Genomic DNA, 25,859 nt, shown 5'->3' with positions numbered 1-25,859 from the left:
TTCACAGTCCCGCCGCCCTTGCCCCTGGACGGGTTGTTCACTTCTCTCGACAGCGGCGAAAGGTTGCATCTTCTCGCTGGAATGGCTTCGGCAGAGGCTTCACGCACGGCTCCGCGCCCTTTCCACTCGTACGCTTAAAGACACCGAAGGAAGTGTGTGGCGAGAGAGAGAGGGTACTGGGAAAAAACGAAGGGGAGAGGGGTGCGTCGGAAGCACGCAACAGCAGAAAGCATCGGACTGGTTGTTGGACGAACTTGACCTTGCCGTCAGAACTCGATTACGACGAGGAGGAAAGCTCGCTCTCGACGTCGTCAACGGCACCGGCAGCGGACCCCCCGCTGTTCCTGCAGCAGACCTCTCCTCCTCCTCGACGCTCTTTTCCTTTCCGCCGCACGTTTTGCATTCTAACCTCACTGTCATTTCTTTTGGCTCTTCAGCATCGAGCTTTGTCATGCATCTATTTTTTTAATGCAGCGCATTTTGTCGTCGTCACTTTTTCGTCGATTGCGGTGCGTAGGTACACCCAGTTGTCGTAGTCAGATTCTTTTTTTTTTTTTTTTTTTTGCTTCCATGGCTTATAAAGAGCAGCTTAATCGCTTGTGCGCTTTGGCCGACTTGCGTTTCTGTCGGTCGTGAACGAAGTGATAGAGAGCTTAGTTGATAGCAGATGGATTCTTATCAAGCACTCGCGCGGTCACCATGGCTATTATAACCGTTGAAAGATTTGCGGATTGACAACTGCTAGCACGAGTCGCACTTGTCTTTGTAACGTAATAAATGCAAGAGCATTTATTTGATTAGTTGTCATGTTACCGCTTCATAAGTTCTCTGAGACATTGGGAGCGCCGTAGTCATTCAACCTCTATCTAGCCAAGCGAAAATTATTCCAGAACGATATTGCGGACTGTTATAGAAATGAAAATTTCCGGTGTTCTAACAGTCTAATATTGTATTTAGCACGTTTCCAGGCAAATCGTACTAAATGCAATAGCATTTTCGCCTTCAAGTTGTCGTTTCATGTTCCCAGTTTGCCCTGTGCACCAGTGGTACTAGCACATTCTGAACATTATAGCATTCCGCTATATTGTCAAATTCGCCTTCTTGTAAATACTGATTTGCCCACAGAGCTGTTACGGCCCCCTCTGAGTGGCTCAAAACGTCAACGTGGCGAAATTTGGCAGCATTGTGGAATTCGACAATTTTCAGCACACCTGGTGTCTATTAACGATCGATATTGAAGCGGAGGCCTAACGAAACATTTTCACAATAGAGTTTCACTTGTTAGTAGTAGCCAATCTATATACCCCAGGAGAAGGCTTTGTTGCCACGGTAGAATACTCCCTAATGCTAAGGTCCAAGTTGGCACCTTCCTTCTAAAGTGATCCTCGCTGTTACGAATGATTTGAATGCTTAACGTGAATCACTCATTGAGTGTTTAGCGAAGGTAGCGCTGTGCACCGCATTCTGAATAACTTGCACTGCGAGTCATACTGAGCGCAGTAGCGCGCGATATAATGTTGCCGCTATTATGCGCGTAATGAAAGTTTCAGCAAAATTTTGACACAGAGCGCGATGAACATGCGCATGTGATGCACACCGATGCACACATCGCTGTCGGGTTACGACGTTGTCCAAAAAAGGGGGCTGAAACACATTCTGACCATTGGTAGACGATCGCGGTATTAAAAGACGTCGCATGACGAATCACATGCCGAAAATATTCTCTGCCGCGTGCAGTGCAGAGAGAGTTGGTTCACATATTGACAGGATCCTCTTCTGCAGATCGGTAATGTTTTCTTACTCATTAAGAAAAAGTGTTTCACGCCCCCTTAACGCAGGACTTGACCGATCCGTTGCCGAATTGCCGAACCGTTGAGGTATGTGCAGGCCAGAAGTAACGGCACTTGCTGTCGTACCCTGCTCAAAAAGAGATTGCCTTTGCGCAAGGTGGTTCATGTTTATAACAAAGACGTAAAAGGACTGACGGAAAACTACACAAACACTGAAACTGAGTGTCGCATATATATCCATTCTCGTGCTTCCCTCTTTGTGGCTGTCTCAGTTCGCGCTCTTACGTCATTCGAACGTAGCTCGTAAGCCGCAGGCCCGTGCTGGCTTTTTGCGGCGATTTTGTGCGCAGGAAAGCGAGGACCTTAAAAAAAAATGGTTAGGGGTATGTTATTCTTTTCCCCCTCTACGCTACCACTCTTATACCTTCTTCTGCGCGCAGATGCGGCATTCCTATATCCTGCTTTTCACAAGTACGCTTTTGGTTATTCGCCTATCGATCCGACCTTTCGTTTCAATTTGTCGTTAAGTCGGTTCCAAGTACGAGGTGGCACCAAAAAGAAGTTTCGAGACTAGCTTCCGTTTTCAATAAAGCTACATTAAAAACGCATTCGCCTTCGAAATAGTACGTCCTCTTTTGTCAGCAATACAGCGCGCTTCTCCGTGTTCCTGCATTTCTGCAACTTTGGGAGTATGTCCTGGAAGTCTTCCTTCGTGTACGAGGGGATGACTGTCTGCGATTCTCGCTTGAGTTCGGCGATCGTGTCGAAACGGCGACCTTTGAGCCGAGCTCTTTAATTTTGGGGAGAGATGGAACTCAGCTGTACGTTGAACGCTCTGCCACCGAGCTTCGATTGATCGAAGCGTTCACCATGGGTCCACTTCGCTTTGTCATTTCTTTTTCAGCCGAACACAACCTGCGTCCCTTAATGCACTCTGAGCTACCGCGCGGAAACCGCGCAGGCGCGGTGGATAGTGGGACAGCACGACAACGCCGACGTCGACGAACAGCGTGCGCCTCGAGCGTTCCCCTGTAGTTGCTGTCGAAAAAAAAATATCGATATTGTGTCTGGAGTACTTCGTTGGCAACCGTAGTAAATAAACTAAACTAAACATAACAAGGGAGCATTACGTGTCGCAATGCTGTATTATGAATATCAATTGTATTACATGTTCGGATTGCAGAATTTTATCAGGAATATAGTACTGTATGCTATTTCTTTAGGGCAAATCTGCTGAGCATATGTTCTTGGTGTTATTTTTTCTTCGTCATCGACGTTTGGCATCTGCTCTGTTGTTAATTATCTCTCCCCCCTTCGCCCTTAATTAAACAATGTTTGAATTGCATGAATAAAAAGATATTGAAAGTGACATGTTCATATGCGAATAGCTGTACCAACTATAATTAAACAGTAATGTTAATCATTCAAACATACCTAATGTGCGCAGGTACATCCGAATATATAAATACTAAAATTAGTAATAATAATCGCACCGCAGCCTCTATTTCAAACACAGAACATTAGGTAAGTTCGTCACATGCATTCCCGCGGCGGGCCCAAAGCGCCGACTCCCGAGAGGGCCACCGAAAGAGGCCCAGCGCAAGCTTGTATTTAGCCCACTGGTTTGGTTTGGTTATGCTTCCCCTCTCTTTCTGTATATATGGCCGTCCGCTACGCTTTCAGTCTCTTTCCTCGGCTCTAGTTAATGAATGGTTCTTGGCAGGCATCGCGTCGGTGGTGACTCGTGAGGCTCTGTGCTCTTTCTTAATGCCAATGTTTTGCCCATTGTCTGGGACCTTTCTCAGTCTCCGTGTGCATAATTCATTCAGATCATTACGCTGTCATTTTACGCACATTTCTCGGATCTTTCCTTTACTGCGTTCTTAAGCCTCTTTGTTCTCCTTTCTTGATCAGGATGACGCCATCAGGTTCCATCGCGGCATTCTACAGCCCGCTGTGCTTTTGTTTCTCCAGCTTGCACAGTCAGGCCTTCACATATACATATCTGTTATAACTCCGCTCGCTAACCCTCGGGCTTTATTCCGGAATATCCATGGACGTGTTTCCTCGCGACGCTCCCGCGCCTTCGCGAGTCGGTTTTTTTTTTGCATCTGGTTCTGGTGCGCTGCCGGCCTGTCGTCTTCTACACGTGCCACAGGCGGGGCCTCAAAGAATACCGCATTTTAGGCACACTTTCGGGAAGGATTCGCAAAAATATGACGTGGGCGTTAGAAACGAGTATACGAAGCCTTTCTCCACTCTCGAATCGCCTCGAGGAGTGCAAAAGAACAACAGACTCCTCTTACCGCCTTCCACCGCCAACACACACTGGAGAGGACGCTGTATTGAATTCTCGTGGATGCTATTACTCGTGGATGCTATTACTCGTGGATGCTAGTACTCGTGGATGCTATTCAACACCGCACTGAGGAAAGCAGACCTGACAAAACAGCGTGTCAAATACGCGGCCAACGGCTGAAGGCACTTCATGTTTGTGGGGAGCACTCTCCTCTGGACACTTTCTTGAGTCGCTCAAGTATCCCACCCTACCTTCCCTACATCTGGGAGAGTGGGACCGCTCTACCGGGAGAGATGCGCGCCGTAGACTATATGACCACTGCTGGTGGCCCGCATAAAACACGTCAATGGGACCAACAAGAAAGACTCGGAGCCAGTAACGGAGACAACTGCGGAAGTATTATGCAATGGTACACCTACTCGACGGGTCCATTTCGTCTGCTGTTGAAGTTTTGATTGGCTGGGCTGGGATATGCGTCAGCAGCAGCGAGGCGCCAAAGCCAATCAGCACTTGAGCAGTAGACGAAATGGACATGTCAACTTCGTGGACTCTTACAGAATACCTCCCCTGGACTCAGAAAGCGAAATAGTCACGAGAAGTAGAGTCACTAACAAATAGTCTCCAGAAATGTAGTCACTTAGAGTAGAGTCACCAAAAAACAGTCACTAAGAATAGAGTCACGAAGCATAGAGTGACTGAGAAAGTCACTCAGAATTAGTCGCTATAAGAGTAGGGTAACTAGGAAGTAAAACTTCGTTCTCTCCACCAATCTCGGAGGCTTAGCACTGTCGTGCCGTAGGTGTCGGAGCACCTGCGAGCGCCTAAAGCTTGTCATCATAGGGCACCAACGGTGAACAAGTATTGATGGCCAGTCCAGTGTGGCTCGGATGAAACACAGTTTCTATTACGCACGGTACCTCAAATCCCCATTTCTCTCTCTTACCATGAAAACCTGGTGAGGGAACAGGCAACGGTATTGTATTTTTGAGTTTTCAAAGTGTGAACATTGACGGGAGCTTTACAATCAACGGCATTGCTTTTTCTACTTCTAGCTGTGAAAAGGGGCACGCTAGCGATAGATTGATACCGTGAAGTGCGTGAAGTCCCTTAAGAATGCTAATTGCATTATTATTAAGGGACATTATTGTTCATTATTATGAACAATATGCTAGCCACGTTATTACCGCAGAAGGTTTAAAAAATAAACCCTGTGTCAGATACCCAGTGACCCAAGTTGTTCCTAAGGTTGGTTTCAAGCCCGGTCCCCTCAGCACAGCCAGCATGAGACAGACAGACAGACGGACGGACGGACAGACAGACAGACAGACAGACAGACAGACAGACAGACGGACGGACGGACGGACGGACGGACGGACGGACGGACGGACAGACAGACAGACAGACAGACAGACAGACAGATAGACAGATAGATAGACAGACAGACAGACAGATAGATAGATAGATAGACAGACAGATAGATAGATAGATAGATAGATGGACGGATAGATAGATGGACGGACGGATAGACGGACGGACGGATAGACGGACGGACGGATAGACGGACGGACAGATAGACGGACGGATAGATGGATGGATAGACGGACAGATAGATAGACGGACGGATAGATAGATGGATGGATAGACGGACGGATAGATAGATGGACGGATAGATAGATGGACGGATAGACGGACGGATAGATGGACGGACGGATAGACGGACGGATAGATAGACGGACGGATAGATGGACGGACGGATAGACGGACGGATAGATAGACGGATAGATAGATGGATGGATAGATGGACGGATAGATGGACGGATAGATGGACGGACGGATAGACGGACGGATAGATGGACGGACGGATAGACGGTCGGATAGATGGACGGACGGATAGACGGTCGGATAGACGGACGGACAGATAGATGGACGGACAGATAGATGGACGGACGGATAGATGGACGGATAGATAGATGGACGGATAGATGGACGGATAGGTAGACGGATAGATGGACGGATAGACGGACGGATAGATGGACGGACAGATAGATGGACGGACGGATAGACGGACGGACGGATAGATGGACGGACGGATAGACGGACGGATAGATGGACGGACGGATAGACGGACGGACGGATAGACGGACGGATAGATGGACGGACGGATAGACGGACGGATAGATGGACGGACGGATAGACAGACGGATAGATAGATGGACGGACAGATAGACGGACGGATAGATGGACGGACGGATAGATAGACGGATAGATGGATGGATAGATAGACGGACGGATAGATGGATGGTTAGACGGACGGATAGATGCACGGACGGATAGACGGACGGATAGATAGATGGACGGACAGACGGACGGATAGATAGATGGACGGATAGATAGATGGACGGATAGATAGACGGACGGATAGATGGATGGACGGATAGATGGATGGATAGATGGACGGACGGATAGACGGACGGATAGATAGACGGACGGATAGATAGATGGACGGACGGATAGACGGACGGGCGGATAGATGGACGGACGGATAGACGGACGGACGGATAGACGGGCGGACGGATAGACGGATAGATAGACGGATAGATGGATGGATAGATAGACGGACGAATAGATGGATGGATAGATGGACGGACGGATAGATGGACGGACGGATAGACGGACGGACGGACGGATAGACGGACGGATAGATGGACGGACGGATAGACGGACGGATAGACAGACGGACGGATAGACGGACGGATAGATAGACGGACGGGCAGATAGACGGACGGATAGATAGACGGACAGATAGATGGACGGACGGATAGATAGACGGACAGATAGACGGGCGGATAGATAGATGGACGGACGGATAGACGGACGGATAGATGGACGGACGGATAGATAGATGGACGGACACATAGACGGACGGATAGATGGACGGACGGATAGATAGATGGACGGACAGATAGACGGACGGATAGATGGACGGACGGATAGACGGACGGATAGATAGACGGACGGACAGATAGACGGACGGATAGACGGACGGACGGATAGATGGACGGACGGATAGACGGACGGATAGACGGACGGACGGATAGACAGACGGACGGATAGATAGATGGACGGACAGATAGACGGACGGATAGATGGACGGACGGATAGATAGATGGACGGACAGATAGACGGACGGATAGACGGACGGACGGATAGACGGACGGATGGACGGACGGATAGACGGACGTACGGATAGACGGTTAGATAGACGGATAGATGGATGGATAGATAGACGGACGGATAGATGGATGGATAGATGGACGGATAGATAGATGGACGGATAGATAGACGGACGGATAGACGGATAGATAGACGGACGGATAGACGGATAGATAGAGGGATAGATGGACGGATAGATGGACGGACGGATAGACGGACGGACGGATAGATGGACGGACGGATAGACGGACGGATAGATGGACGGACGGATAGACGGACGGATAGATGGACGGACGGATAGATAGATGGACGGACAGATAGACGGACGGATAGATGGACGGACGGATAGACGGACGGATAGATAGATGGACGGACGGATAGACGGGCGGACGGATAGACGGACGGATAGACGGACGGACGGATAGATGGATGGATAGATAGACGGACGGATAGATGGATGGATAGATGGACGGATAGATGGATGGATAGATGGACGGATAGATGGACGGATAGATAGACGGACGGACGGATAGACGGATAGATGGACGGACGGATAGACGGACGGACGGATAGATGGACGGACGGATAGACGGACGGATAGACGGACGGACGGATAGACAGCCGGACGGATAGACGGACGGATAGATAGATGGACGGACAGATAGACGGACCGATAGATGGACGGACGGATAGATAGATGGACGGACAGATAGACGGACGGATAGATGGACGGACGGATAGATAGATGGACGGACGGATAGATGGACGGATAGATAGACGGATGTATAGATAGATGGACGGACGGATAGACGGACGGATGGACGGACGGATAGACGGACGGACGGATAGACGGTTAGATAGACGGATAGATGGATGGATAGATAGACGGACGGATAGATAGATGGACGGACGGATAGACGGACGGATAGATGGACGGACGGATAGATAGATGGACGGACAGATAGACGGACGGATAGATGGACGGACGGATAGACGGACGGATAGATAGATGGACGGACAGATAAACGGACGGATAGATGGACGGACGGATGGACGGACGGACGGATAGACGGACGGATAGATAGATGGACGGACGGATAGATAGACGGACAGATAGATGGACGGATAGATAGATGGACGGATAGATAGATGGACGGATAGATAGATGGACGGATAGATGGATGGATAGATGGACGGATAGATGGATGGATAGATAGATGGATGGATAAATGGATGGATAGATGGATAGATAGATGGATGGATAGATGGACGGATAGATAGATATAGATATAGATGGATGGACGGATAGATAGATGGGCGGATAGATGGAGGGATAGATGGACGGATAGATAGATATAGATATACATGGATAGATAGATAGACGGATGGATAGACGGATAGATAGACGGATGGATAGACGGACGGATGGATAGACGGACGGACGGACGGATAGACGGATAGATAGATGGACGGATAGATAGACGGACGGATAGACGGATAGATAGATGGACGGACGGATAGACGGACGGATAGATGGACGGACGGATAGACGGACGGATAGATAGATGGATAGATGGACGGATAGATGGATGGATAGATGGACGGATAGATAGATGGATAGATAGATGGACGGATAGATGGATAGATAGATGGATGGATAGATGGATAGATAGATGGATGGATAGATGGACGGATAGATATAGATATAGATGGATAGATAGATAGATAGATAGACGGATGGATAGACGGATAGACAGACGGATAGATAGATGGACGGATAGATGGACGGATAGATGGACGGATGGATAGACGGACGGATAGACGGACGGATAGATGGATGGATGGATAGAGGGACGGATAGATGGACGGATGGACGGATAGATGGACGGATAGATAGACGGATGGATAGACGGATGGATAGGCGGATGGATAGATGGACGGATAGATGGACGGATATATAGACGGACGGATAGATGGTTGGATGGATAGATAGACGGACGGATAGATGGATGGATAGATAGACGGACGGATAGATGGATGGATAGATGGGCGGATAGATAGTTGGATGGATAGATGGACGGGTAGATGGACGGATAGATAGATGGATGGATAGATGGATGGATAGATGGATGGATAGATAGATAGATGGATAGATGGATAGATAGATAGATGGATAGATAGATAGATATAGATATAGATGGATAGATATAGATATAGATGGATAGATAGATATAGATGGATAGATAGATAGGTCACGCTTAGCAGGTTACTTCAGGTGAATGTGACGGTAAATAAAACTACACACAGAGAACGTACGACACTTACCACACACATCGCATAACATACGGATACAAATGATCTAGTTGAGACCAGCGTCTGGCAGAAAAGTTTGTAGCGTTTTCGTTTCGCGGGACGCAAAGTCGGCACTATATGCCGTGGCCCAAGTACCCCATCGAGTAGACACCGTATATCCTTCGCTCGAACCGAAAACGCGGAAAGGACGAACCGAAAAGGCGAAGGTCTCGGCAGCTGTCGAATAAACACGCGCTCGGATGATTTTCATCCCCTTTCCGCGCGCCGCCACTCGGCACCACTCCATCGCATCGCGCCTGTTGCTGCCTCTAGCGTTCCATGCAGCTGCGAACAACGTGAGGCACCCCGGGCGAAGAACTTCGCCCCCCTTCTTCTTTTTTTTTTTTCGAAGGTCGACGAAGATGTGTATGTTATGTTGTCTGAGTACACTTCAATTTTCGCGCGATACACACCGTGTAGACGCGATCGCTTTGTTAGGCGCCGGATGTTGCCAGTCAAATATGTTCCGCTGCTCTCCAGAACGGGCGAACGCGAGCCGATTGAGAAAGATTGAATTCAAAGGGATAGCGGCGGATTTTGCAATGTTTGGTGAAGTACGTTGTTTCTTTGACAACGAAGCCGGTATAGCTGCCCGCTTTGTATAGTTTAGGATACAAGCGCGCTGTCACGTATTTGCGTTGGCGCTGCCGTCAGCAGCAGTGCCGGCAAAATGAAGGAACAAAGAAAGAAAAGGAGAGAAAAAAGATCCGTAGTTTGGCGTGATCGTTCTTAAAACGGCAGAACACTTTTCGGGGCGGTGTTTGCGAAATTTCCAGACCGTCGAATGTTCACCGTCTAATGTTGCCCTAGGCGGCTAACGTTAGGAAAAGGTATATTGTTGATAGCCGATCGAAGCGCCAAGCTTCTATATATTAGATACACTAGAAAGAACAGTAGCATGGAATCGATAGGTGCTACATATACTAGCCTGAACTTCGTCCTTCTGGCTTCGAACGATCTTGTGGATGTCATGTAAACATTCATAAGTCTAATTTTTATCGCGAAATTGTTGTAGGGCAATTAGTCGCGCATAGCCTTTGCGTTCTAGAATTATGTGGTTTTCAATACGCTACTGGCAAACATAATTGCTTCGTAAAAAAATAAATAATTACGCATAATGACTAAGCGAAGTGTTGCTTTGGGCAATTGTTGTTAACTTATGGTAACGTATTAACGGCGCAACTAAAAGGCAATGAAAAAGGAAGCGTCAGGGCTAGCCCTATCTTTTGGCACTGATCGAACTGTTGCACCTCAAGCAGATAGCAGAAAGCGTAATGTCATTACGATTTAGAAAAAAAAAAGAAGGTTCCCCCTAAAAATGCACAAGCGCGCAAGTGCAAATGCATTCAAATGCAAAGCGGGCTCGGTACCAGCACAGAGTGTGTTAATTTGGCCCCTAACGTGAAAGTCTGTGGAACTCAACTTTCGTGCGCACTCTTTCACACATGACTTCCTACCTGTCCATCATTCGTAGTTTATGTTTCGATAGTCTGTACAATACATTATCGTGGTCAGGACGGCGCGATGATGATAGTTCTTTTTCAGCAGAGCGTACGGACAGACGTAGAGGGAGTACGAAGAAACCATTAAGGGGGGAATTTCAACGTGGGTGTTTCCCATTAAAATACAAGGGAAAGGACAGATAGTTTCGCTCCGCCTTCGCTGCACTGAATTTGGTTGCGTTTGTCGCACCTCGAGAACTGTCGAGGACTATTGAAGTCTAACGACTGCGGGGTGCAGCATTACAAACGCGGAGCCTCACTGATCGAACGGTAATCGTGTTACTGGCCAGACTGTTTGTTGAACACAGTATTGTCTGGTATTTAAATAGGCATAATTCACTATCAAAATTTAATATTCAATTCAAGATCACGTGGTAAGGCCTGAACGACCGCCAAAAAGAGTGTGGGATCACCCGTAAATTTGGTGCTCCCCTCTCTCTGCTTCTTTCATCATTTTAAGACGTAGTCATAGGTTGCGGAAATTCGGGAAAGGCGCCAGAGTAATGGCAAAGTGATTGTTAGAACAGCTCTAGTCAAAACTTCGCGCGTTTCACTAGCTTTTTGCCTCCTTGAGAAGAATTGTGACATCGCTTGTTTTGTGCCAAAACCAGCCGTAGAATTGGTGCGTGCCGTCACCCCTCAGGACACTTTCATTTTTATCAGATTTGCTTGTTTGAATGATCGCCATTCGATTACTACGAGAAAAAAAAAACGTGAGAGAGAGAGAGAGAGAGAGAGAGAGAGAGAGAGAGAGAGAGAGAGAGAGAAACTACATCTAAGCATCAGTTCGAGAGTGCAGCTGCTGTTTCTTTTTCTCCTTGTGCGAAGTCCGACAACGGAACGCAAACAAGTAATGGATAATTAATTCGCCGGGCCAGAGAATGGAGAAACGATAGCACTGTGCCGACCGCCTGATTTCACTTTGACCGCCCCTCTTTTGCAGCTAGAACGTGGCGGACGTAAATCGGAATTTCATTTGCGTACGTGGTGACGACAGACATACACAGTCAAGAAGCAACAAACTGTTTTCTTTGGTTCTCAGAGCAGGTCTGTAAAAAAAAAAAACTAATCTTTCAAAAGTTACATTTCAAAAGTCCCAGTTTTATTTATTTATTATTTATTTATTTATTTGCTTTCAGGGCCCGGAGGCACTACAGAAAGGAGTGGGGGAAACATAACAAACAATTTGTGCAAATAACATTGGATTTAAGCAAAAGCATGTTGAATGGCGTTCTTGAAGTTAGTAGTGTCCGTGATGGGGGCGATGGCAGTGGGAAGATAGTTGCATTCCGTGCTTGTTTGAGGAATGAAAGAATCACTGTAAAGATTAGTCTTACATGACGGCATGCCTACTTTAAAGCATTGATCTGAACGAGATGAAACGTGAAACGCTTTTGTGAGAAGCTGCTCTTTTAATACAGGGTTGAAGTGAAAAAAATTATGAAAAAGCGAGAGGCGAGGGCATTTTCTACGGGATGAAAGATCGGGTAACTTTAGGGTATTTTTCATTGCTGTAACGCTGGAATGACGCGAGTAATTTGATAAAATGAATCTAGTTGCACGGTTTTGGATTGATTCTAGGGCAAGAGTTAGAGTGGTTTGAGCGGGATCCCATATGGCGCATGCGTATTCGAGCTTTGATCGTACCAATGTTCGGTAAAGAATTACTTGAAGGGATGAAGGCGCAGATGCAGAATTACGACGCAGGTATCTAAGCATGCGGTAAGCATTATTACAGACGTACTCAATGTGGGTGTGCCATGAGAGATTATTTGTGACATGAAGACCGAGATACTTCTATGCGTCAACAGGCGTTAGCTGATTACTGTTAAGAAAGTATAGGCGCGTGTCACTGCATTTTGAACGGCGGGAAATTTGCATAGCTTTACATTTGGTTACGTTAAGTTGCATTAGACATTTACTGCACCAGAGTGACGCTTTATTCAGTGACACTTTCGCTCATAATTTGAAATATTGACGAGATAGCTGAAACAATATTATGCGTAGTGTGTAAGTCTTGCGCTGTTTTGTGCGGCATCGGTTGGAGAAAACGTTCGGAGAACGGTTCATGCGGTCCCCTTTCGTGAAGAAAACTTTTCTCCGTGCGTGGCCTCCGATATCTCAAAAGGAGCTCCGTTGTGATCTCAAAGCCCACGGTCTTGGATACAGCTCCAGTCCGAGTCATGCTCGTTTGTGCAGGAGGCGATCTCTAGCGGTGGAGAAGAGGAATGGCACGACTCTTTCTTCCTACTCTTTCGTTTCTTGCTAATAGCTTCGTTTGTGTTCTTCACCTAGGTGTCGCTTTATGGATAAGCTACAGAGCGTCGCTCCAGCCAATCCTTTCGAGGAGCGCCCAACATACTTCCAGGAGCATCATACATCGCCTTCGCCCTCGTCACATCGCTGCGTCGACGTCTCTATTGTGCGTCCGCCTGAATAGGTGTTCGTATTCCATTCCTGATTATCGACATGATCTTGTGAACGGTATACTGCTTAAACATAAATACTGCTGAAGTTGCGAGCTGTGCGGTGCGTTAACAAGCAACTTTGTATACGATTACCCGCTGCATGAGATCAAGGCAAGGACAGTAGTACGCGTAACATTTAGTTGCACAGAATTTATTTGAACGCTTCGTGAAGGTTTCGCTCGACGTAGGTTCTGATTCGTGCGTCGTACCTCCACACTTTTTATTATTTTTTTTTGCCTCTTTAGTGCACCCTAAACATTGCCGTTATGACGTCACTCACAACGCCCGAGCGTGCGCTGCTATGTTCAGGGGGAACGTGCCAAAGACCGAACATCCGAAAATCCACCTTCTCTGTGTGACAGCTTATAGATTATCCATGCATAAATCCTTCGCACGTAAACGGATGTTCAGCGCTTGAGGAAAACGAATAAGAACCCCGAAACCAACCAGTCCAACTTACGATGGAAAAAAAAAAAAAAAAACGAGTTCGCAGGACTCTAGACTTGGCGAACTTCTGCGAACTTCTCTCAGTCCGTCAGAGCGTTAGTGAATGGCCCTGTAGGCGATGGCCGAGAGAGTTCGTGGACGGGATAACACGAAACTACGACCGGCGGGTTTGGATGAAGGACCGGGGCCACGCGGTTCATCGATTTCCGATACAATTATCGGTATGCTCGCTGCAAGTAATGACTTTTTCCCACCGAATTCCGACGAAACGCGACGCAGAAGGCGGCATCTCGGGTCGCACTCTCATCGACGTTCCTCTCCGGTTCCTGCGTGGTTCCCGAAAGTCTGACAATAATTTTTTTTCCCCGATATCATTTGTAGACCTCACATTTCACGTTCGACAATTTGTTATTCGGGCTTTTCGGCGAGAAAGGCTTTATTTCGAGCCAGAAAAATTGTCTTGGTTCTTTCGTTATAACTAAAACAGAGGAGCAAGATTTCAGGGCTTACGTTTTTACCTAAAACTAGAAAATAACTTTCGTCTTGTACGTGAAGCAATACATTTAAAAACCGAAAGAGAGGCAGCACAGTATCGTAGTCGTTTATTACATTATGAAGGTTTGTGTGAGTAAAGAAAGACTAAGATGATTCCCGGAGCCCATGTGGCACCTTCATCGAGCCTAAATAAGATATGAACCGTAATGTTTTAAAGTCACCAATGCCTGTCTGTGTTTTTCTTTTTTGTAATGAACGGTGAGAAACCGTTCACACCTGACAGCTTCTACCGCGGTCTTGCTCTTTAAAACGTCTCTAAACCATCAGAGCTGAACGCGACATCTTGTCATACCGTGACATTATTAAGGCCTGCTTATAGGACAATTTCGACTTTTTATGCAGTTTTACTTTAAATGGAGGTCCTCGGTATTGAAGCCCCGGAAAAAGAAATTTTTAGTAGGTTCACAATGCCCTACATAATTTACTTTGTTAGCTTCGCTACAATCAGTTTAGGTTTCATTTCCAACGAGGTGTACGTGTAGTGACGTCACGAGAAGGAAGGTGTTCATGTGGGAGGAGAACATCGCGACGTTTTGGCACTGGCTCCGACTCGCTCGGTCGTCTGCTATGCTGCTACATCGGGCTGCACAACGAGCAGACGTGCATATATGAAGGAAGTAGTTCTTCGGATCCGGTGTTTTGCAAATTGAAACAACTGCAGGCGCACGTATGCAAAAGCAGAAGGAAACGTTTAACTTCGACGTTTGGGCCAGACGCCGACCGAAACGTTGCAATTAAACGTTTGCGTCTGGGTTTTCTGCGTGCGCCTGCAGTTATTTCAACGAGGAGGGTCTTGAATCTGGCAGCCTTGATATCATTAGGTCGCGCACGAGGGCTTTTTAGTCACGTGCCTGTTCTGGCTTCTGCTGCAATTCACTGGCTTCCGCTTACGGTTGTGTGTATACACGTCATATCGACTAAAAGAACACCGCCTGAAAGCTGGTGAAGGTGGAATTTTATCAAGTCACATGCAAATCGTACGAGGTACTTTTTTTGTTATATTTTTTTGTTTTCGAAGAGGGCCTGCTTTATGGCAAAGAAGAAAGCGCAAGGTAAACAACCGCGCCTACGCGCATATATTCTTCAGTTCGCTCACTAAGATACTATATCAAGACATAGTCGTGTCCCTCGTTTTCGTTTATTATTGTTAGTGAAGATGTAACATCGAAACTTGAGCCGCCCCATGCATGCGCACCTAGCAAATAGCGGAGAGCTGAGTTTGCTGCATCTGCCGTCGTTTACGAGTTGATCTGACGCCGCGAGCCGACATTTAAGCTGGGCGTAACCACAAAAACTTCTCTTGCTTATTTACAGCTGATCCAGATGCCTGACATAACATTAGCGATGGCGCCCGGCCGATGACAAAGGTTGTTTACAAACTAGAAGATTTGCGAATTCGGGCCGGGCTGGCCCGCTTTTCTGCTAGCCTCATACTCGGGGCTGTGCTGCGAAACTGCGACACCAGCAACTCTGTGGTCTCGGCCACCGCGTGCTATAAGCTCATACGTCACGCGTGCGGGCCAAGCGTATGTGCCAATCTGGCGGCGATCCAACATAGCCTTATATATAGCGCAAGGACTACAGAACTGTTGTTACGTTAATAACCGGAATGCATAGCAATGAAACCACGTGCTAACGTCTAAGCGCACGTTGTACTGCAGGTTTTTAATTTGCACCACGCACTTTCCGAAGATGTTGGACAAACCAGTGGCACTGCTGGCTTCTTCCCTCGCACAATATGCATGTAATTAGCAGGCGCCTAAATTAAAAAAATTAAATTATGGGGTTTTACGTGCCAAAACCACGTTCTTATTACACCTGGGGTTCTTTAACCACCTGGGGTTCTTTAACGTGCACCTAAATCTAAGTACACGGGTATTTTCGCATTTCGCCCCCATCGAAATGCGGCCGCCGTGGCCGGGATTCGATCCCGCGACCTCGTGCTCAGCAGCCTAACACCATAGCCACTGAGCAACCACGGCAGGTAGCGGGCGCCTAAGTCAGCACAGCGAACGAAACTTCTTCGTTTGAAGAGCTCATCAACTTATCCCTCGGTAGCCGTAAAACAGCGAGCGGGGCTGCTTTCGCGATACCATTACAACATGACGATAGCCGCCGCTCACAACTTCCGACAACGTGCCGCGGGAAGGGAACACAGGGAGTATGCTGGACGTGGCCGCAGTGGCGCTACCGTGTTCGGGAGCGCTGACGGCCCTGTCATAGAATTTCTCACTATAACAATATTGTGAAATACTCTATGAGCGCCGTCGCACGAGCGAACGATGCTTGTGGCGATACGCTTTATGAAACGTACGATGAATATGAAGCGTATGCGAAATTAACGCCAATATATAATAATTTCTGAGTAAAACATCGTAAATGTATTTTTTTTTTTTAATGTATAAACAATTCCAAAGCAGGCTTTAATTCCGGCTATACTTACTATTGCTGCATTGTGTATGATGTATCGACCTTACATGTTTTATGCGCACTAACAAAGGTTTGTAGAAGCTGTAAAAACATACGTTGCAGAAACGTGGGAGCCTTCGTGTGTTTATTGTAACCATCTAACCACCGTACGCTGTTGTTCCCTCAAAACATGGCTCGTACCCACTAGGACCGCCGTGTTTGACCTCAGTTTCCTGTCTTCCTCTCTTGGTTTCCTGCTTCAGTTTCTGCTCCGGACCACGAAAATCTTATAACCTTGTCTGTAGATACGCTAAAATTGTTCCTAACCGTTACAAAGCCTCCTCACGGGGTAAGCACGCTTTATGCAGTGGCCTCTGGTACACGTTGACGCGCGACATCCGTCGTCAGAAGGCGTGCGAGCCTGCGTATTCCGCGAGGGTGGGAAGATATGACGAGAAGGCGGCGCTTTTGAAACTGGACACTCCGCGACGCGTCTCAACTCTTTCCCTTTCCTCTCTCGTCTCACAGGAGCGGTCAAGGGGAGCGATGACCCCGCGCGTCATTGCCAGGAGCGGGACACTGACTTCACCCGGCGGCCTTTGTCTCTGCGTAGCCGGTTTGTTCCTGTGCGTCCCAGTTATCATCGGTGGTGCAGGTACGATATGATCGCGTGGTAATTACTTGTATTCGGTTGTGTGTGTGTGTGTGTGTGTGTGTGTGTTGACTCTATGTACCTGTCTCAGCCGGAGTTCCGTTAAGCTGGCTTCACATTACTATTGCACTACCTTACTTGCACTTAGAAGAAAAAGTTGTGGGGTTTTACGTGCCGAAACCACGACCTGATTATGAGGCACTCCGTAGTGGGGAACTCCGGAAACGTGGACCACTTGGGGTTCTTTAACGTGCACCTAAATCTAAGTGCACGGGTGTTTCCGCATTTCGCCCCCATCGATATGCGGCCGCCGTGGCCGGGATTCGATCACACGACCTTGTGCTTAGCAGGGGAACACCATAGCCACTAAGCAACCACGGCGAGTCTTGGTTTGCCTCTATTTCTGCGACTCCGTAAGTTCTGCGGCATTTATTTCGTTTAGTGCCAGCGTGCTCACATGATGAATGAATGAATGAATGAATGAATGAATGAATGAATGAATGAATGAATGAATGAATGAAACAACCGAGGAGCTTGACATCCAAGTGCGACCATGGGAGAAACCCTGTATTGCAGTTATTGCCAGGAAGGTGGTCTTCGGTATGGTCATGTTTTAGTCTTGTGCCTTGACTAGCATTCCTGCAATACTCCGCGGGAGACAACTTCACCGGCGATTCAGCGATAAATGCGAGACAAGTGTGTTGGCTTTACGCCCCACCTGTTGGAGGTCCCTGTTCCATGATTTAAACGCTGTTCACGACATTGAAAAGCGATGTTCCGGAGCTAACTCGACACACGTCCTGCTTCCTCGAGGACCGAAGTGCAACTGAGGGTATATATATATGCACGCACATGCACATACGCATTGACACTTTTAATGATTACGTATTAAAAAAAAGGCTAATTCTCCGATTGTGTTCACTAATGCGTGCATGGTTTTCCGGGGGTAGGTCGCAGGGTCGTGTTAACGGCTAGTCATTGGTCTCGCTGTTTCAGCGCGACAGCGTTAAGGGATCCATGTTGCAGAAAGTCCGGCGTCGACGTTTCGCGTCCAGCGCCGACCGTCTGCGAGCCGACCTCCTTTCGAACCACGCATACCCAACCAAAGAAGTTACTGATATAATTAAAATTTCTAAATGTAAAATGCGTCAGGCAAATCGTAACGTGCGACTTACCCACCATACAGACACGATAGCGTCGGATTGTAATGTGAACATATGCGAAAATGTAATTTTGTTACGTGCAAACTGAAACACAAACCCCTTTCCTGGCGTTTGTACTATTCATACAGCGGCACGCCCGGTTCCTTGCAACACCTCCAGATGGCGCTTGCCTTCGCGCAAGAGGCCGCGTTTCTACCAAAAAGCTCGCCTCCGTGCACAGCGGTCGCGGCCAGCGTTTCCCAGTAAACATTACGGTTACATAAGGCGCCGTTGCTAGGTAGCGTCAGAAGCAGTCAGGGATCTTCAAACGCTATCGGGCGTTCCACTCTTAACGGCGAGGCTTAAGCGTCCTCCAAATCTTGTGTATTGCGCCAGAACCTCTACACGTTTCGAAACTTTTCCATGCCTTCAGAAACGGCTCCTCACTTTCTTTGTGAAAGTATGTACTGGCGTTTTCGGTTTTATCCGCAGTAAATTAAGCACTTAACGCTTATATCATTAGCAAACACAAAGGGGAAAGGCGCGTGCCAACTTTTTTTTTTCTAGCAACAAATTGAGTCCGATGTCCATGCTTAATGTAAAATGAGGTAACCGCACCATCCCTAATTTACTGAACGAAGGTATTTGCGCGAGGCTCGTTCTAGTTTACGCGAAATGGGCGTGGCGCTTGCTGAAAAGTGATGCGAGATTCGAGAAATGCATCTCTCAATTTTTCTTTATCGGTACCAATGCACAAAGGGCGCAGCCGAAAAGGAAGGGCAAATTGAAACCTCGATAATGACAGTTTCGAGTTAGCATTCGCAAAGTCTGAATTTCCTTTACAACTCATCACGCTTTCCAGGTATTTCTTTGTTTTTTTTTCCAGAGACACGCCTTTCTGTGTTCCACGAAAGGCGGAAAGTAAATATTGGTTGATTAGTTTATTGAACTCTCGTCATGTTTTTGACCTCGGCTTGCAAAGGTCACATGAGCTCCAATATCTACTCAGAGGCTTAGTGTTAAGTTCCTCCATTCGCTTGTTTCCCGCATGCCCTGTCGCAACAGCGCAAACATCAAATGAGGATTATCTTCTGGATTGCTAGCTCTGCTTTTTCTTTTTTTTTCTTCTATCAGGAAGAGGGCGAGTGGGCAGGGGGGAGGGGAGCATGTTTATCGGAAGCCGCGCCTCTTTGTCATGTGGCCATCGATCGACTCCCTAAAGGCGTGCGTTACAGACTTCACTGCAGATCACGCTTGAAGAGGGTGTACCTGCGCATAAAAATACGCATAAGCACGTAATGAATATGAGGAAAGTAAAAGTGGAAGGTCAAGGACTAACAGCGTTAATCAATTAACGATCCGCTCAGGCGTACGGAGCCTTGCGCACGGGCTCGAGATGTCAAGCGCTTTCGTTTGCTCAATACCTGGTGCCGTGTTGCCTAACGAACTTCATAAAATCGTGACGCGAAGCGTGGGAGAGTGCTGTACATTGGAAAGCTGGCGGAGTTTCGTCGTTACACGAGTGTCCTTGCTTGTTGTTGTTGGTTGTGCTGTTGTTCGTATTGGTTTCGAAACGCGTTTATTTCGCTGTGACGTTGTGCAAATGTAATTTCGCAGGGCTGGTTTACCCAAGCACGAAAAAAAAAAAGAAACACGGCACTGTCGCTGTGTGGTAATATAGCAATAGATGGGCTTAAATGCTTCCGTGTGTCGACCTTTTCTTTTCTTACATGTCGCGCCTTTGTGAACGTATGTCTGCGCCCCGTTTCGAATATAACCGTTTGTTAGAGTTCAGGCTTTCAGATATCATATTTGCTTACTTCCAACGAAATTGTTAGGGGGTCGTCCAGGCGAAATGCTGGTAGAAGGAACTTGAGCGTGCCTGGATGACCTTTATGACAACAGCCGACTGCTGTCACAGGTTTAACAAAACTGACTCTTGTGTGAGTTGGTTGAGCGCTCATCGTGGGTAAGCAGCGCAACACAGAGGATCCTATCACTGGAATGCACAACGACCATTGTGTACCTATATGTAAGAAAATACAGCCTACGATACGAAGCCGATTGCAGCAAAGTAGATTATAAACAATGTTCCCGCTCGTACCTAATTTCTGCGTCCATATTCATCTAATTTGCATTTTGGATTTACAACCACGCTTTGCTGTGTCCTCAACGACATATGCAACTATATATTTTTATTTATTAGTTTGAACACATTTTTTTTTTCAGTTGCTTGTGACTTTTGTGGTGCATTTTTATAAGAGATGTAAATTATCTGCTTGGGGAAATGGACTGTAGAGGTCGCTCACTGAAATACAAGCTCGGTAATTTTAAAAATATTTCGTTTGGAGCGCGTTTTGCAATAACGAAACTGAATCCGAACAACAGTGAAGTCGCGCTCGCTTAGCAGAAATCGCAATACTAGCCAAAGTTTATAGATATCGCGTCTGATGCGCAACGAAATACATTGACGTTTCTATTTGCCGATTTTCCAAGTGCGTGAGTCAAACAGTACGGGACACCTTAATTGAAACGCCAGTACACTGTCATTCTTTTTTTTGCATGTTTTTGTGACGCATATATCGTAAGTGGTGCTAATCTTTGGATTTCTGCGAAGCAAAGGTGACATCGCGATTCCTTGACTTTAATTTTGGTATCGCAACATGTTCTCTAAGGTGAATATTAAAAACGCTATTTAATGAACCTATGCAATTAGCTACTTGGAAAATGAGATTTTTTGCAAATAATGTCCCTCTCTTGAAACATACCACCTGGACAATGCGAGTCGGGCTGTCAGCTTCATGCATCCTTTAAGCAAGTGCGTTAAAAGAGAGGAAAAGAAGAAAAAGAAGTAGAAAAAAAAAACAATGAAGTATTTGGTATCAATGGGACAGGCAAAACAAGCTACATCATTGTGACTTTACCGATTTACTAATTTCGCAAAGTAAAAAATATGTGGAGACAGTTTAGTTCTCCGGAAAAGCTAAATTTCGGAAGTTTGAGAGAAGCCTCCGTTCTCTGTTAGTTATCTCATTTCCGATAAACTTGTACATTGTCTTCATCTGCTCGGAAAAAAAGTGTCAGAAAACAGTGTTAGTGTTAGTGGATTTTGCTGAAGAATATGTACAAAAGAAAAGCGACCTTGTTGTTAGCTCTGAACAAGAATAAAGCGGCGGTAAAGTGATTACCCGTCTTTTCTTTTAACATTTGTTGGAACATAAAACGTGGAGTGATAAATAACGGATGGATAGGCAAACAAACCTTCATTCAAAAAGTGTGAAAACACTCATGAAAGAAAAAAAAAATCATAATAACTCGTCAAGTGCCTTCGAGGAAGTATATCTCTTCGAAAGTAAATTAGACGGAAGGGGAGCTAAGACATTTATCAGGCTTTTCAAGGATATGATAAGGTGTGATTTTTGTTCGTGTTGCTCAACGGTGGTTCCGAAACAAGGTCTTTGTTTTGAACTGGAATGTATACCAATTTGCCCACCCCACCGCCGGACTCCCAATTGTTTGTAAGACGGCTATAGCTGCGTTGCCTGTGGGATGTTCGCGCAGACCGCTATGATTGCTCTGAAAGAAACAAAACAAACTTACCTCGTTTTCGCCTCTGTTGCGACCATTAATTGGCTGGTGGCATCGTTTCGTGTGCCATTCTTTGTTTGCGCAAAGCCGGAACAAATAGGGCGGACGCGAGCGCACTTCAACAAAACCCGAACTGGGACTGCGATTGTTTTCCGCATCCAAGAAATACGGACAAACCGAAGATCAAACACCGGAAGTCGAACGAAGCTGGCCCTTCAAACCATCCTATCCGGATTGCTTTGTTCTGCCGAAGCGCACAGCCTGGCGAGGACCTGATAAAAAAAAAAAGAAAAAAAAAAGCCAGAGTAAGCAAGTCGCCGAGAGAAACAGAAAGCGGGCTTCCCGGCTCAACCGGTATAGACCGACGGGGTGGACGATAGATCCACCTTCCAATTTCCGACCCCCCAAGATTTTGTCGGCTCATTTGGGCGGAAAGAGGCAGACCGCCGATCTGGGGTCGAAACTAGGAGTGGTGGAGCTCCTATCGCCCGTATAGGACACCGAGTGCGCGGGGTAAGATAGCAGTGGGTCTCGTGTATAGTCGAGGCTGATCTTCAGCAAAAATGAACGACGAAAATATAGGAAGAAGGTTCAGCGAGAAACCAACAGACGAGCACGCTAAGCCAATGCAAGAGGCTCAGAAAAGGGCAGTGAAAAACAACGACCGTGTACCCTGCTGCGTTATAGAATCGTCGAAGGGCGCGGAAGCAGCACTACTGTATGGCCTCGGCGAATCGGGAGAGCACGAATCGCGGTTTACTTTCCCGCTGCGGATGCAGCATACGCGCCCGCGTCGTCTGTTGCGGAGCACATTGAGCGAAACTGTATTGTTTCCAGACGTGCGTTCTGATGAGGTTAACGTGTTTCTTTGTTCGATTTTAGTCCGAAAGTGAAAGGTTAGTTCGAACAAAGCCACATGCGAAACCTGCTTGGTATTCCAGACGGCAAGTTTGAACAGTTTGTAGGTTAACGCTGTCCGAATCAATCAACGCAAAAAAAAAAAAAAGGGAGCAAAGGACAGTTCGACTCGGCCAACACGGGTGCTGGGCAATGTTGCTTTCGCGCCGTCTTATTGCGACGGCATATGTAGTACTGTTGGCTGCTTCGCAATGTAAGGAGCAGCCAAAGCAATGACGCACTTCTTCCTGGCCCGCGCTATTTTTCCGGTCCGGCGCACCTCGTAACTTCGGGAGCCGCCGCCCCGTACACGCTTTCGGCGAGACGGATTACCGGAATTTACGGGAGGGGCCTCGCGAAGGAACCCCAAACCGTGAATTGCAGCGGCGCGGGCATCGTACCGTTCCTGATAGCGCCGCGCAAAGACCGTAACGCCGACGAGGTTGCCTCCCTAGTGTTGCCGGGGATTCATTTTGTTCCCGTGTTCGGTTTCCCTTCTGCTCCTGCGTTCCTACATTCTGTATCTTGTTCGTGTGTGTGTGTTTGCGCGGAAGTGCTAACAAGGGAAGTTTGTCCGGCGCTCTCTCTCCATCGATGGCGCGTCCGCCGCATCCGCGAGCGCCGGACGAGACGGGGCTTTGGAGGCAACCTCGGCCAGGAACGTCGTGGGGCTGGAAATGACCGTGCGGATAAAGAAAAGGAAGAAGTGACGATGATTCCCTGACAAGGGCAGTCCTCCTGCAGCTAGCTTGTTAGGGCAGCTTCCTGGTATAAGCCGTGGTCGCTGGCTTCGACCTCCCCCCGGTATAGCGACGAAGAGAAATCAAAAGAGAGAAAAATGATCGGGCGGTGAAAAGATACACAGACACTGGTGCAGGCCTGGACGCTGAGAGAATAGCAGGGCGCGAAGAAGAAGAAGAAGAAGCATGCGATGCGCTGGGCAGCAAAACCTAACGAGCGACTATTTATTCTCGTCGCCCGCGCCCTCCCCACATTGCCCTGCCAATTTTCTATCTTTCTTATCCTCTTGCCGTTCGCTTCCTTCCTTAATTGGCTGCCCTAATGCCCCGAGGTGTCCCCCTCTGGACATTGTCGCTGGTTTGCTTTCACTGCACGGCGGAGGACTTGTGCAAATTGCTTTTTTTTTTCTTTTTGTGTGTTATTGTATCTGTGTTTCTTTGGAGCTTGCTTTATACACTTCCCGGCGTCTCTTGTCTTTCAAGCACCGTTTGTGTGGCTGTGTTGTGCGTGATCAAGTTCGCGAACAGCTGGAAGCAATTCCAGGGGGGCTTTCTTTCGTTTGCGGCGCTATGCGAATTATTGAGCTAAAGCACGCATATAAGAGGGCGAAGCAGAAAGTATTTGCCCCCATTTTTCATTAGGCAAAATAAAATGCATGCAGGTAATTACAAATAAACGTACTGTTCTACGTAGATTACACTATTTTCCACGTAGACCCCAAACCCGTTCAGACATTTGTTCCGTCGCAGCTCTAAATTTTTGAAGTCCATGTGGTAGAAATTGCGACTCACGCGGCCTCCCTGAACGCTTATTGTCATGCATGTCCTCACGACTTTTTGCGAACTCAACACCGCCACCACCTCACACTTCTCGAAGTGAGGCACCTTTCCACATATACGTGGGCTGAATTTCCGGAACTGTGGATTTCGGTGGGCGTTCGTCCCTTGCTCGATAGAAAACGGATCACACTTCGTTGCTCTTAGCACAACCTCCATCTTGAACAACTGACAGCAGCGCCGTGCCGCAGTACCGGCAGATAAGGCCGGGCCGGTCCAAGAAAAAAAAGTCCATCGTTGGGAATGGATATGTTGACTTCACATTTACAGCGGTAATCTTGCTAAACAATAAATAGGGGCAGAGACTTTCTGATTCGCTCTCGTAATTGAGAACGAATGCCGTAACGCGATGAGTAAGGGTCAAGTACGTACCTCAAGAAGGCTGGCCGACAATTCGGTAGGTATATAGTGAGTGCTGTCGTCGTCTATGCGGACCCAATAACTCTTGCCGGGTAGGTTTATACGCCAAGAAATGTCGCTCCATTTGTCAGCATTTACAGCGCGGTCCACTGTTAAAGGGAACAGATCATAGAGCACGTGTAATTTTTGTCTTTCTGGCAAACGTGGGAATGGCCCCGGCTTTGCAGCAGATGACTTGTGGTTGGTGGCGCTGGCAGCTTTCTACACCCCTGTACAGCGCATTGACGGCTCCCACCGGCGCTTGCAACTAGAGTGCGAGCAGGTTGAGAGCAGCACGTTGGAGCGTTCTTTTTAACAGATGACGATATTCCACAGACTTGACAGAAGCTGTAAGTGATGTAGGTTGCTATATTAACTGAGGATTCTAGACAAACAAGGTAGAAGTCCAAAGTTCTTCGATCAAACCAGCTCCGCCATTCCTTGTTGATCCCATATTGTCAGAATCCGGAATATTTAGAGTCTTTAGTCCCTAAGGAAACCATACTATCTTCTGCGCTGTAAGCGTAACGCGGCGTTCTCGCGTGCGTCAACACTACGTGCTAGATGTT

General features: G+C 47.4%; 1 protein-coding gene across 3 annotated transcripts in view; it reads left to right on the top strand.

The window, feature by feature from the left end:
* LOC126539137 (uncharacterized) overlaps nt 1–25,859 on the top strand; it is a 264,993-nt gene that overhangs the window by 119,659 nt on the left and 119,475 nt on the right. For all 3 annotated transcript variants that reach the window (XM_055075202.2, XM_050185872.3, XM_050185871.3), the window contains one exon: nt 17,564–17,690. In XM_055075202.2, the coding sequence (XP_054931177.2) occupies nt 17,564–17,690 (127 nt within the window). The remainder of the gene's footprint in view (nt 1–17,563; nt 17,691–25,859) is intronic.

The sequence above is a fragment of the Dermacentor andersoni genome, chromosome 11 (genome assembly GCF_023375885.2).
Source record: "Dermacentor andersoni chromosome 11, qqDerAnde1_hic_scaffold, whole genome shotgun sequence".
NCBI classification, from domain to species: domain Eukaryota; kingdom Metazoa; phylum Arthropoda; class Arachnida; order Ixodida; family Ixodidae; genus Dermacentor; species Dermacentor andersoni.
Note: the sequence above shows the minus strand (reverse complement) of the source record. Positions and strands in the feature narration are given on the sequence as shown.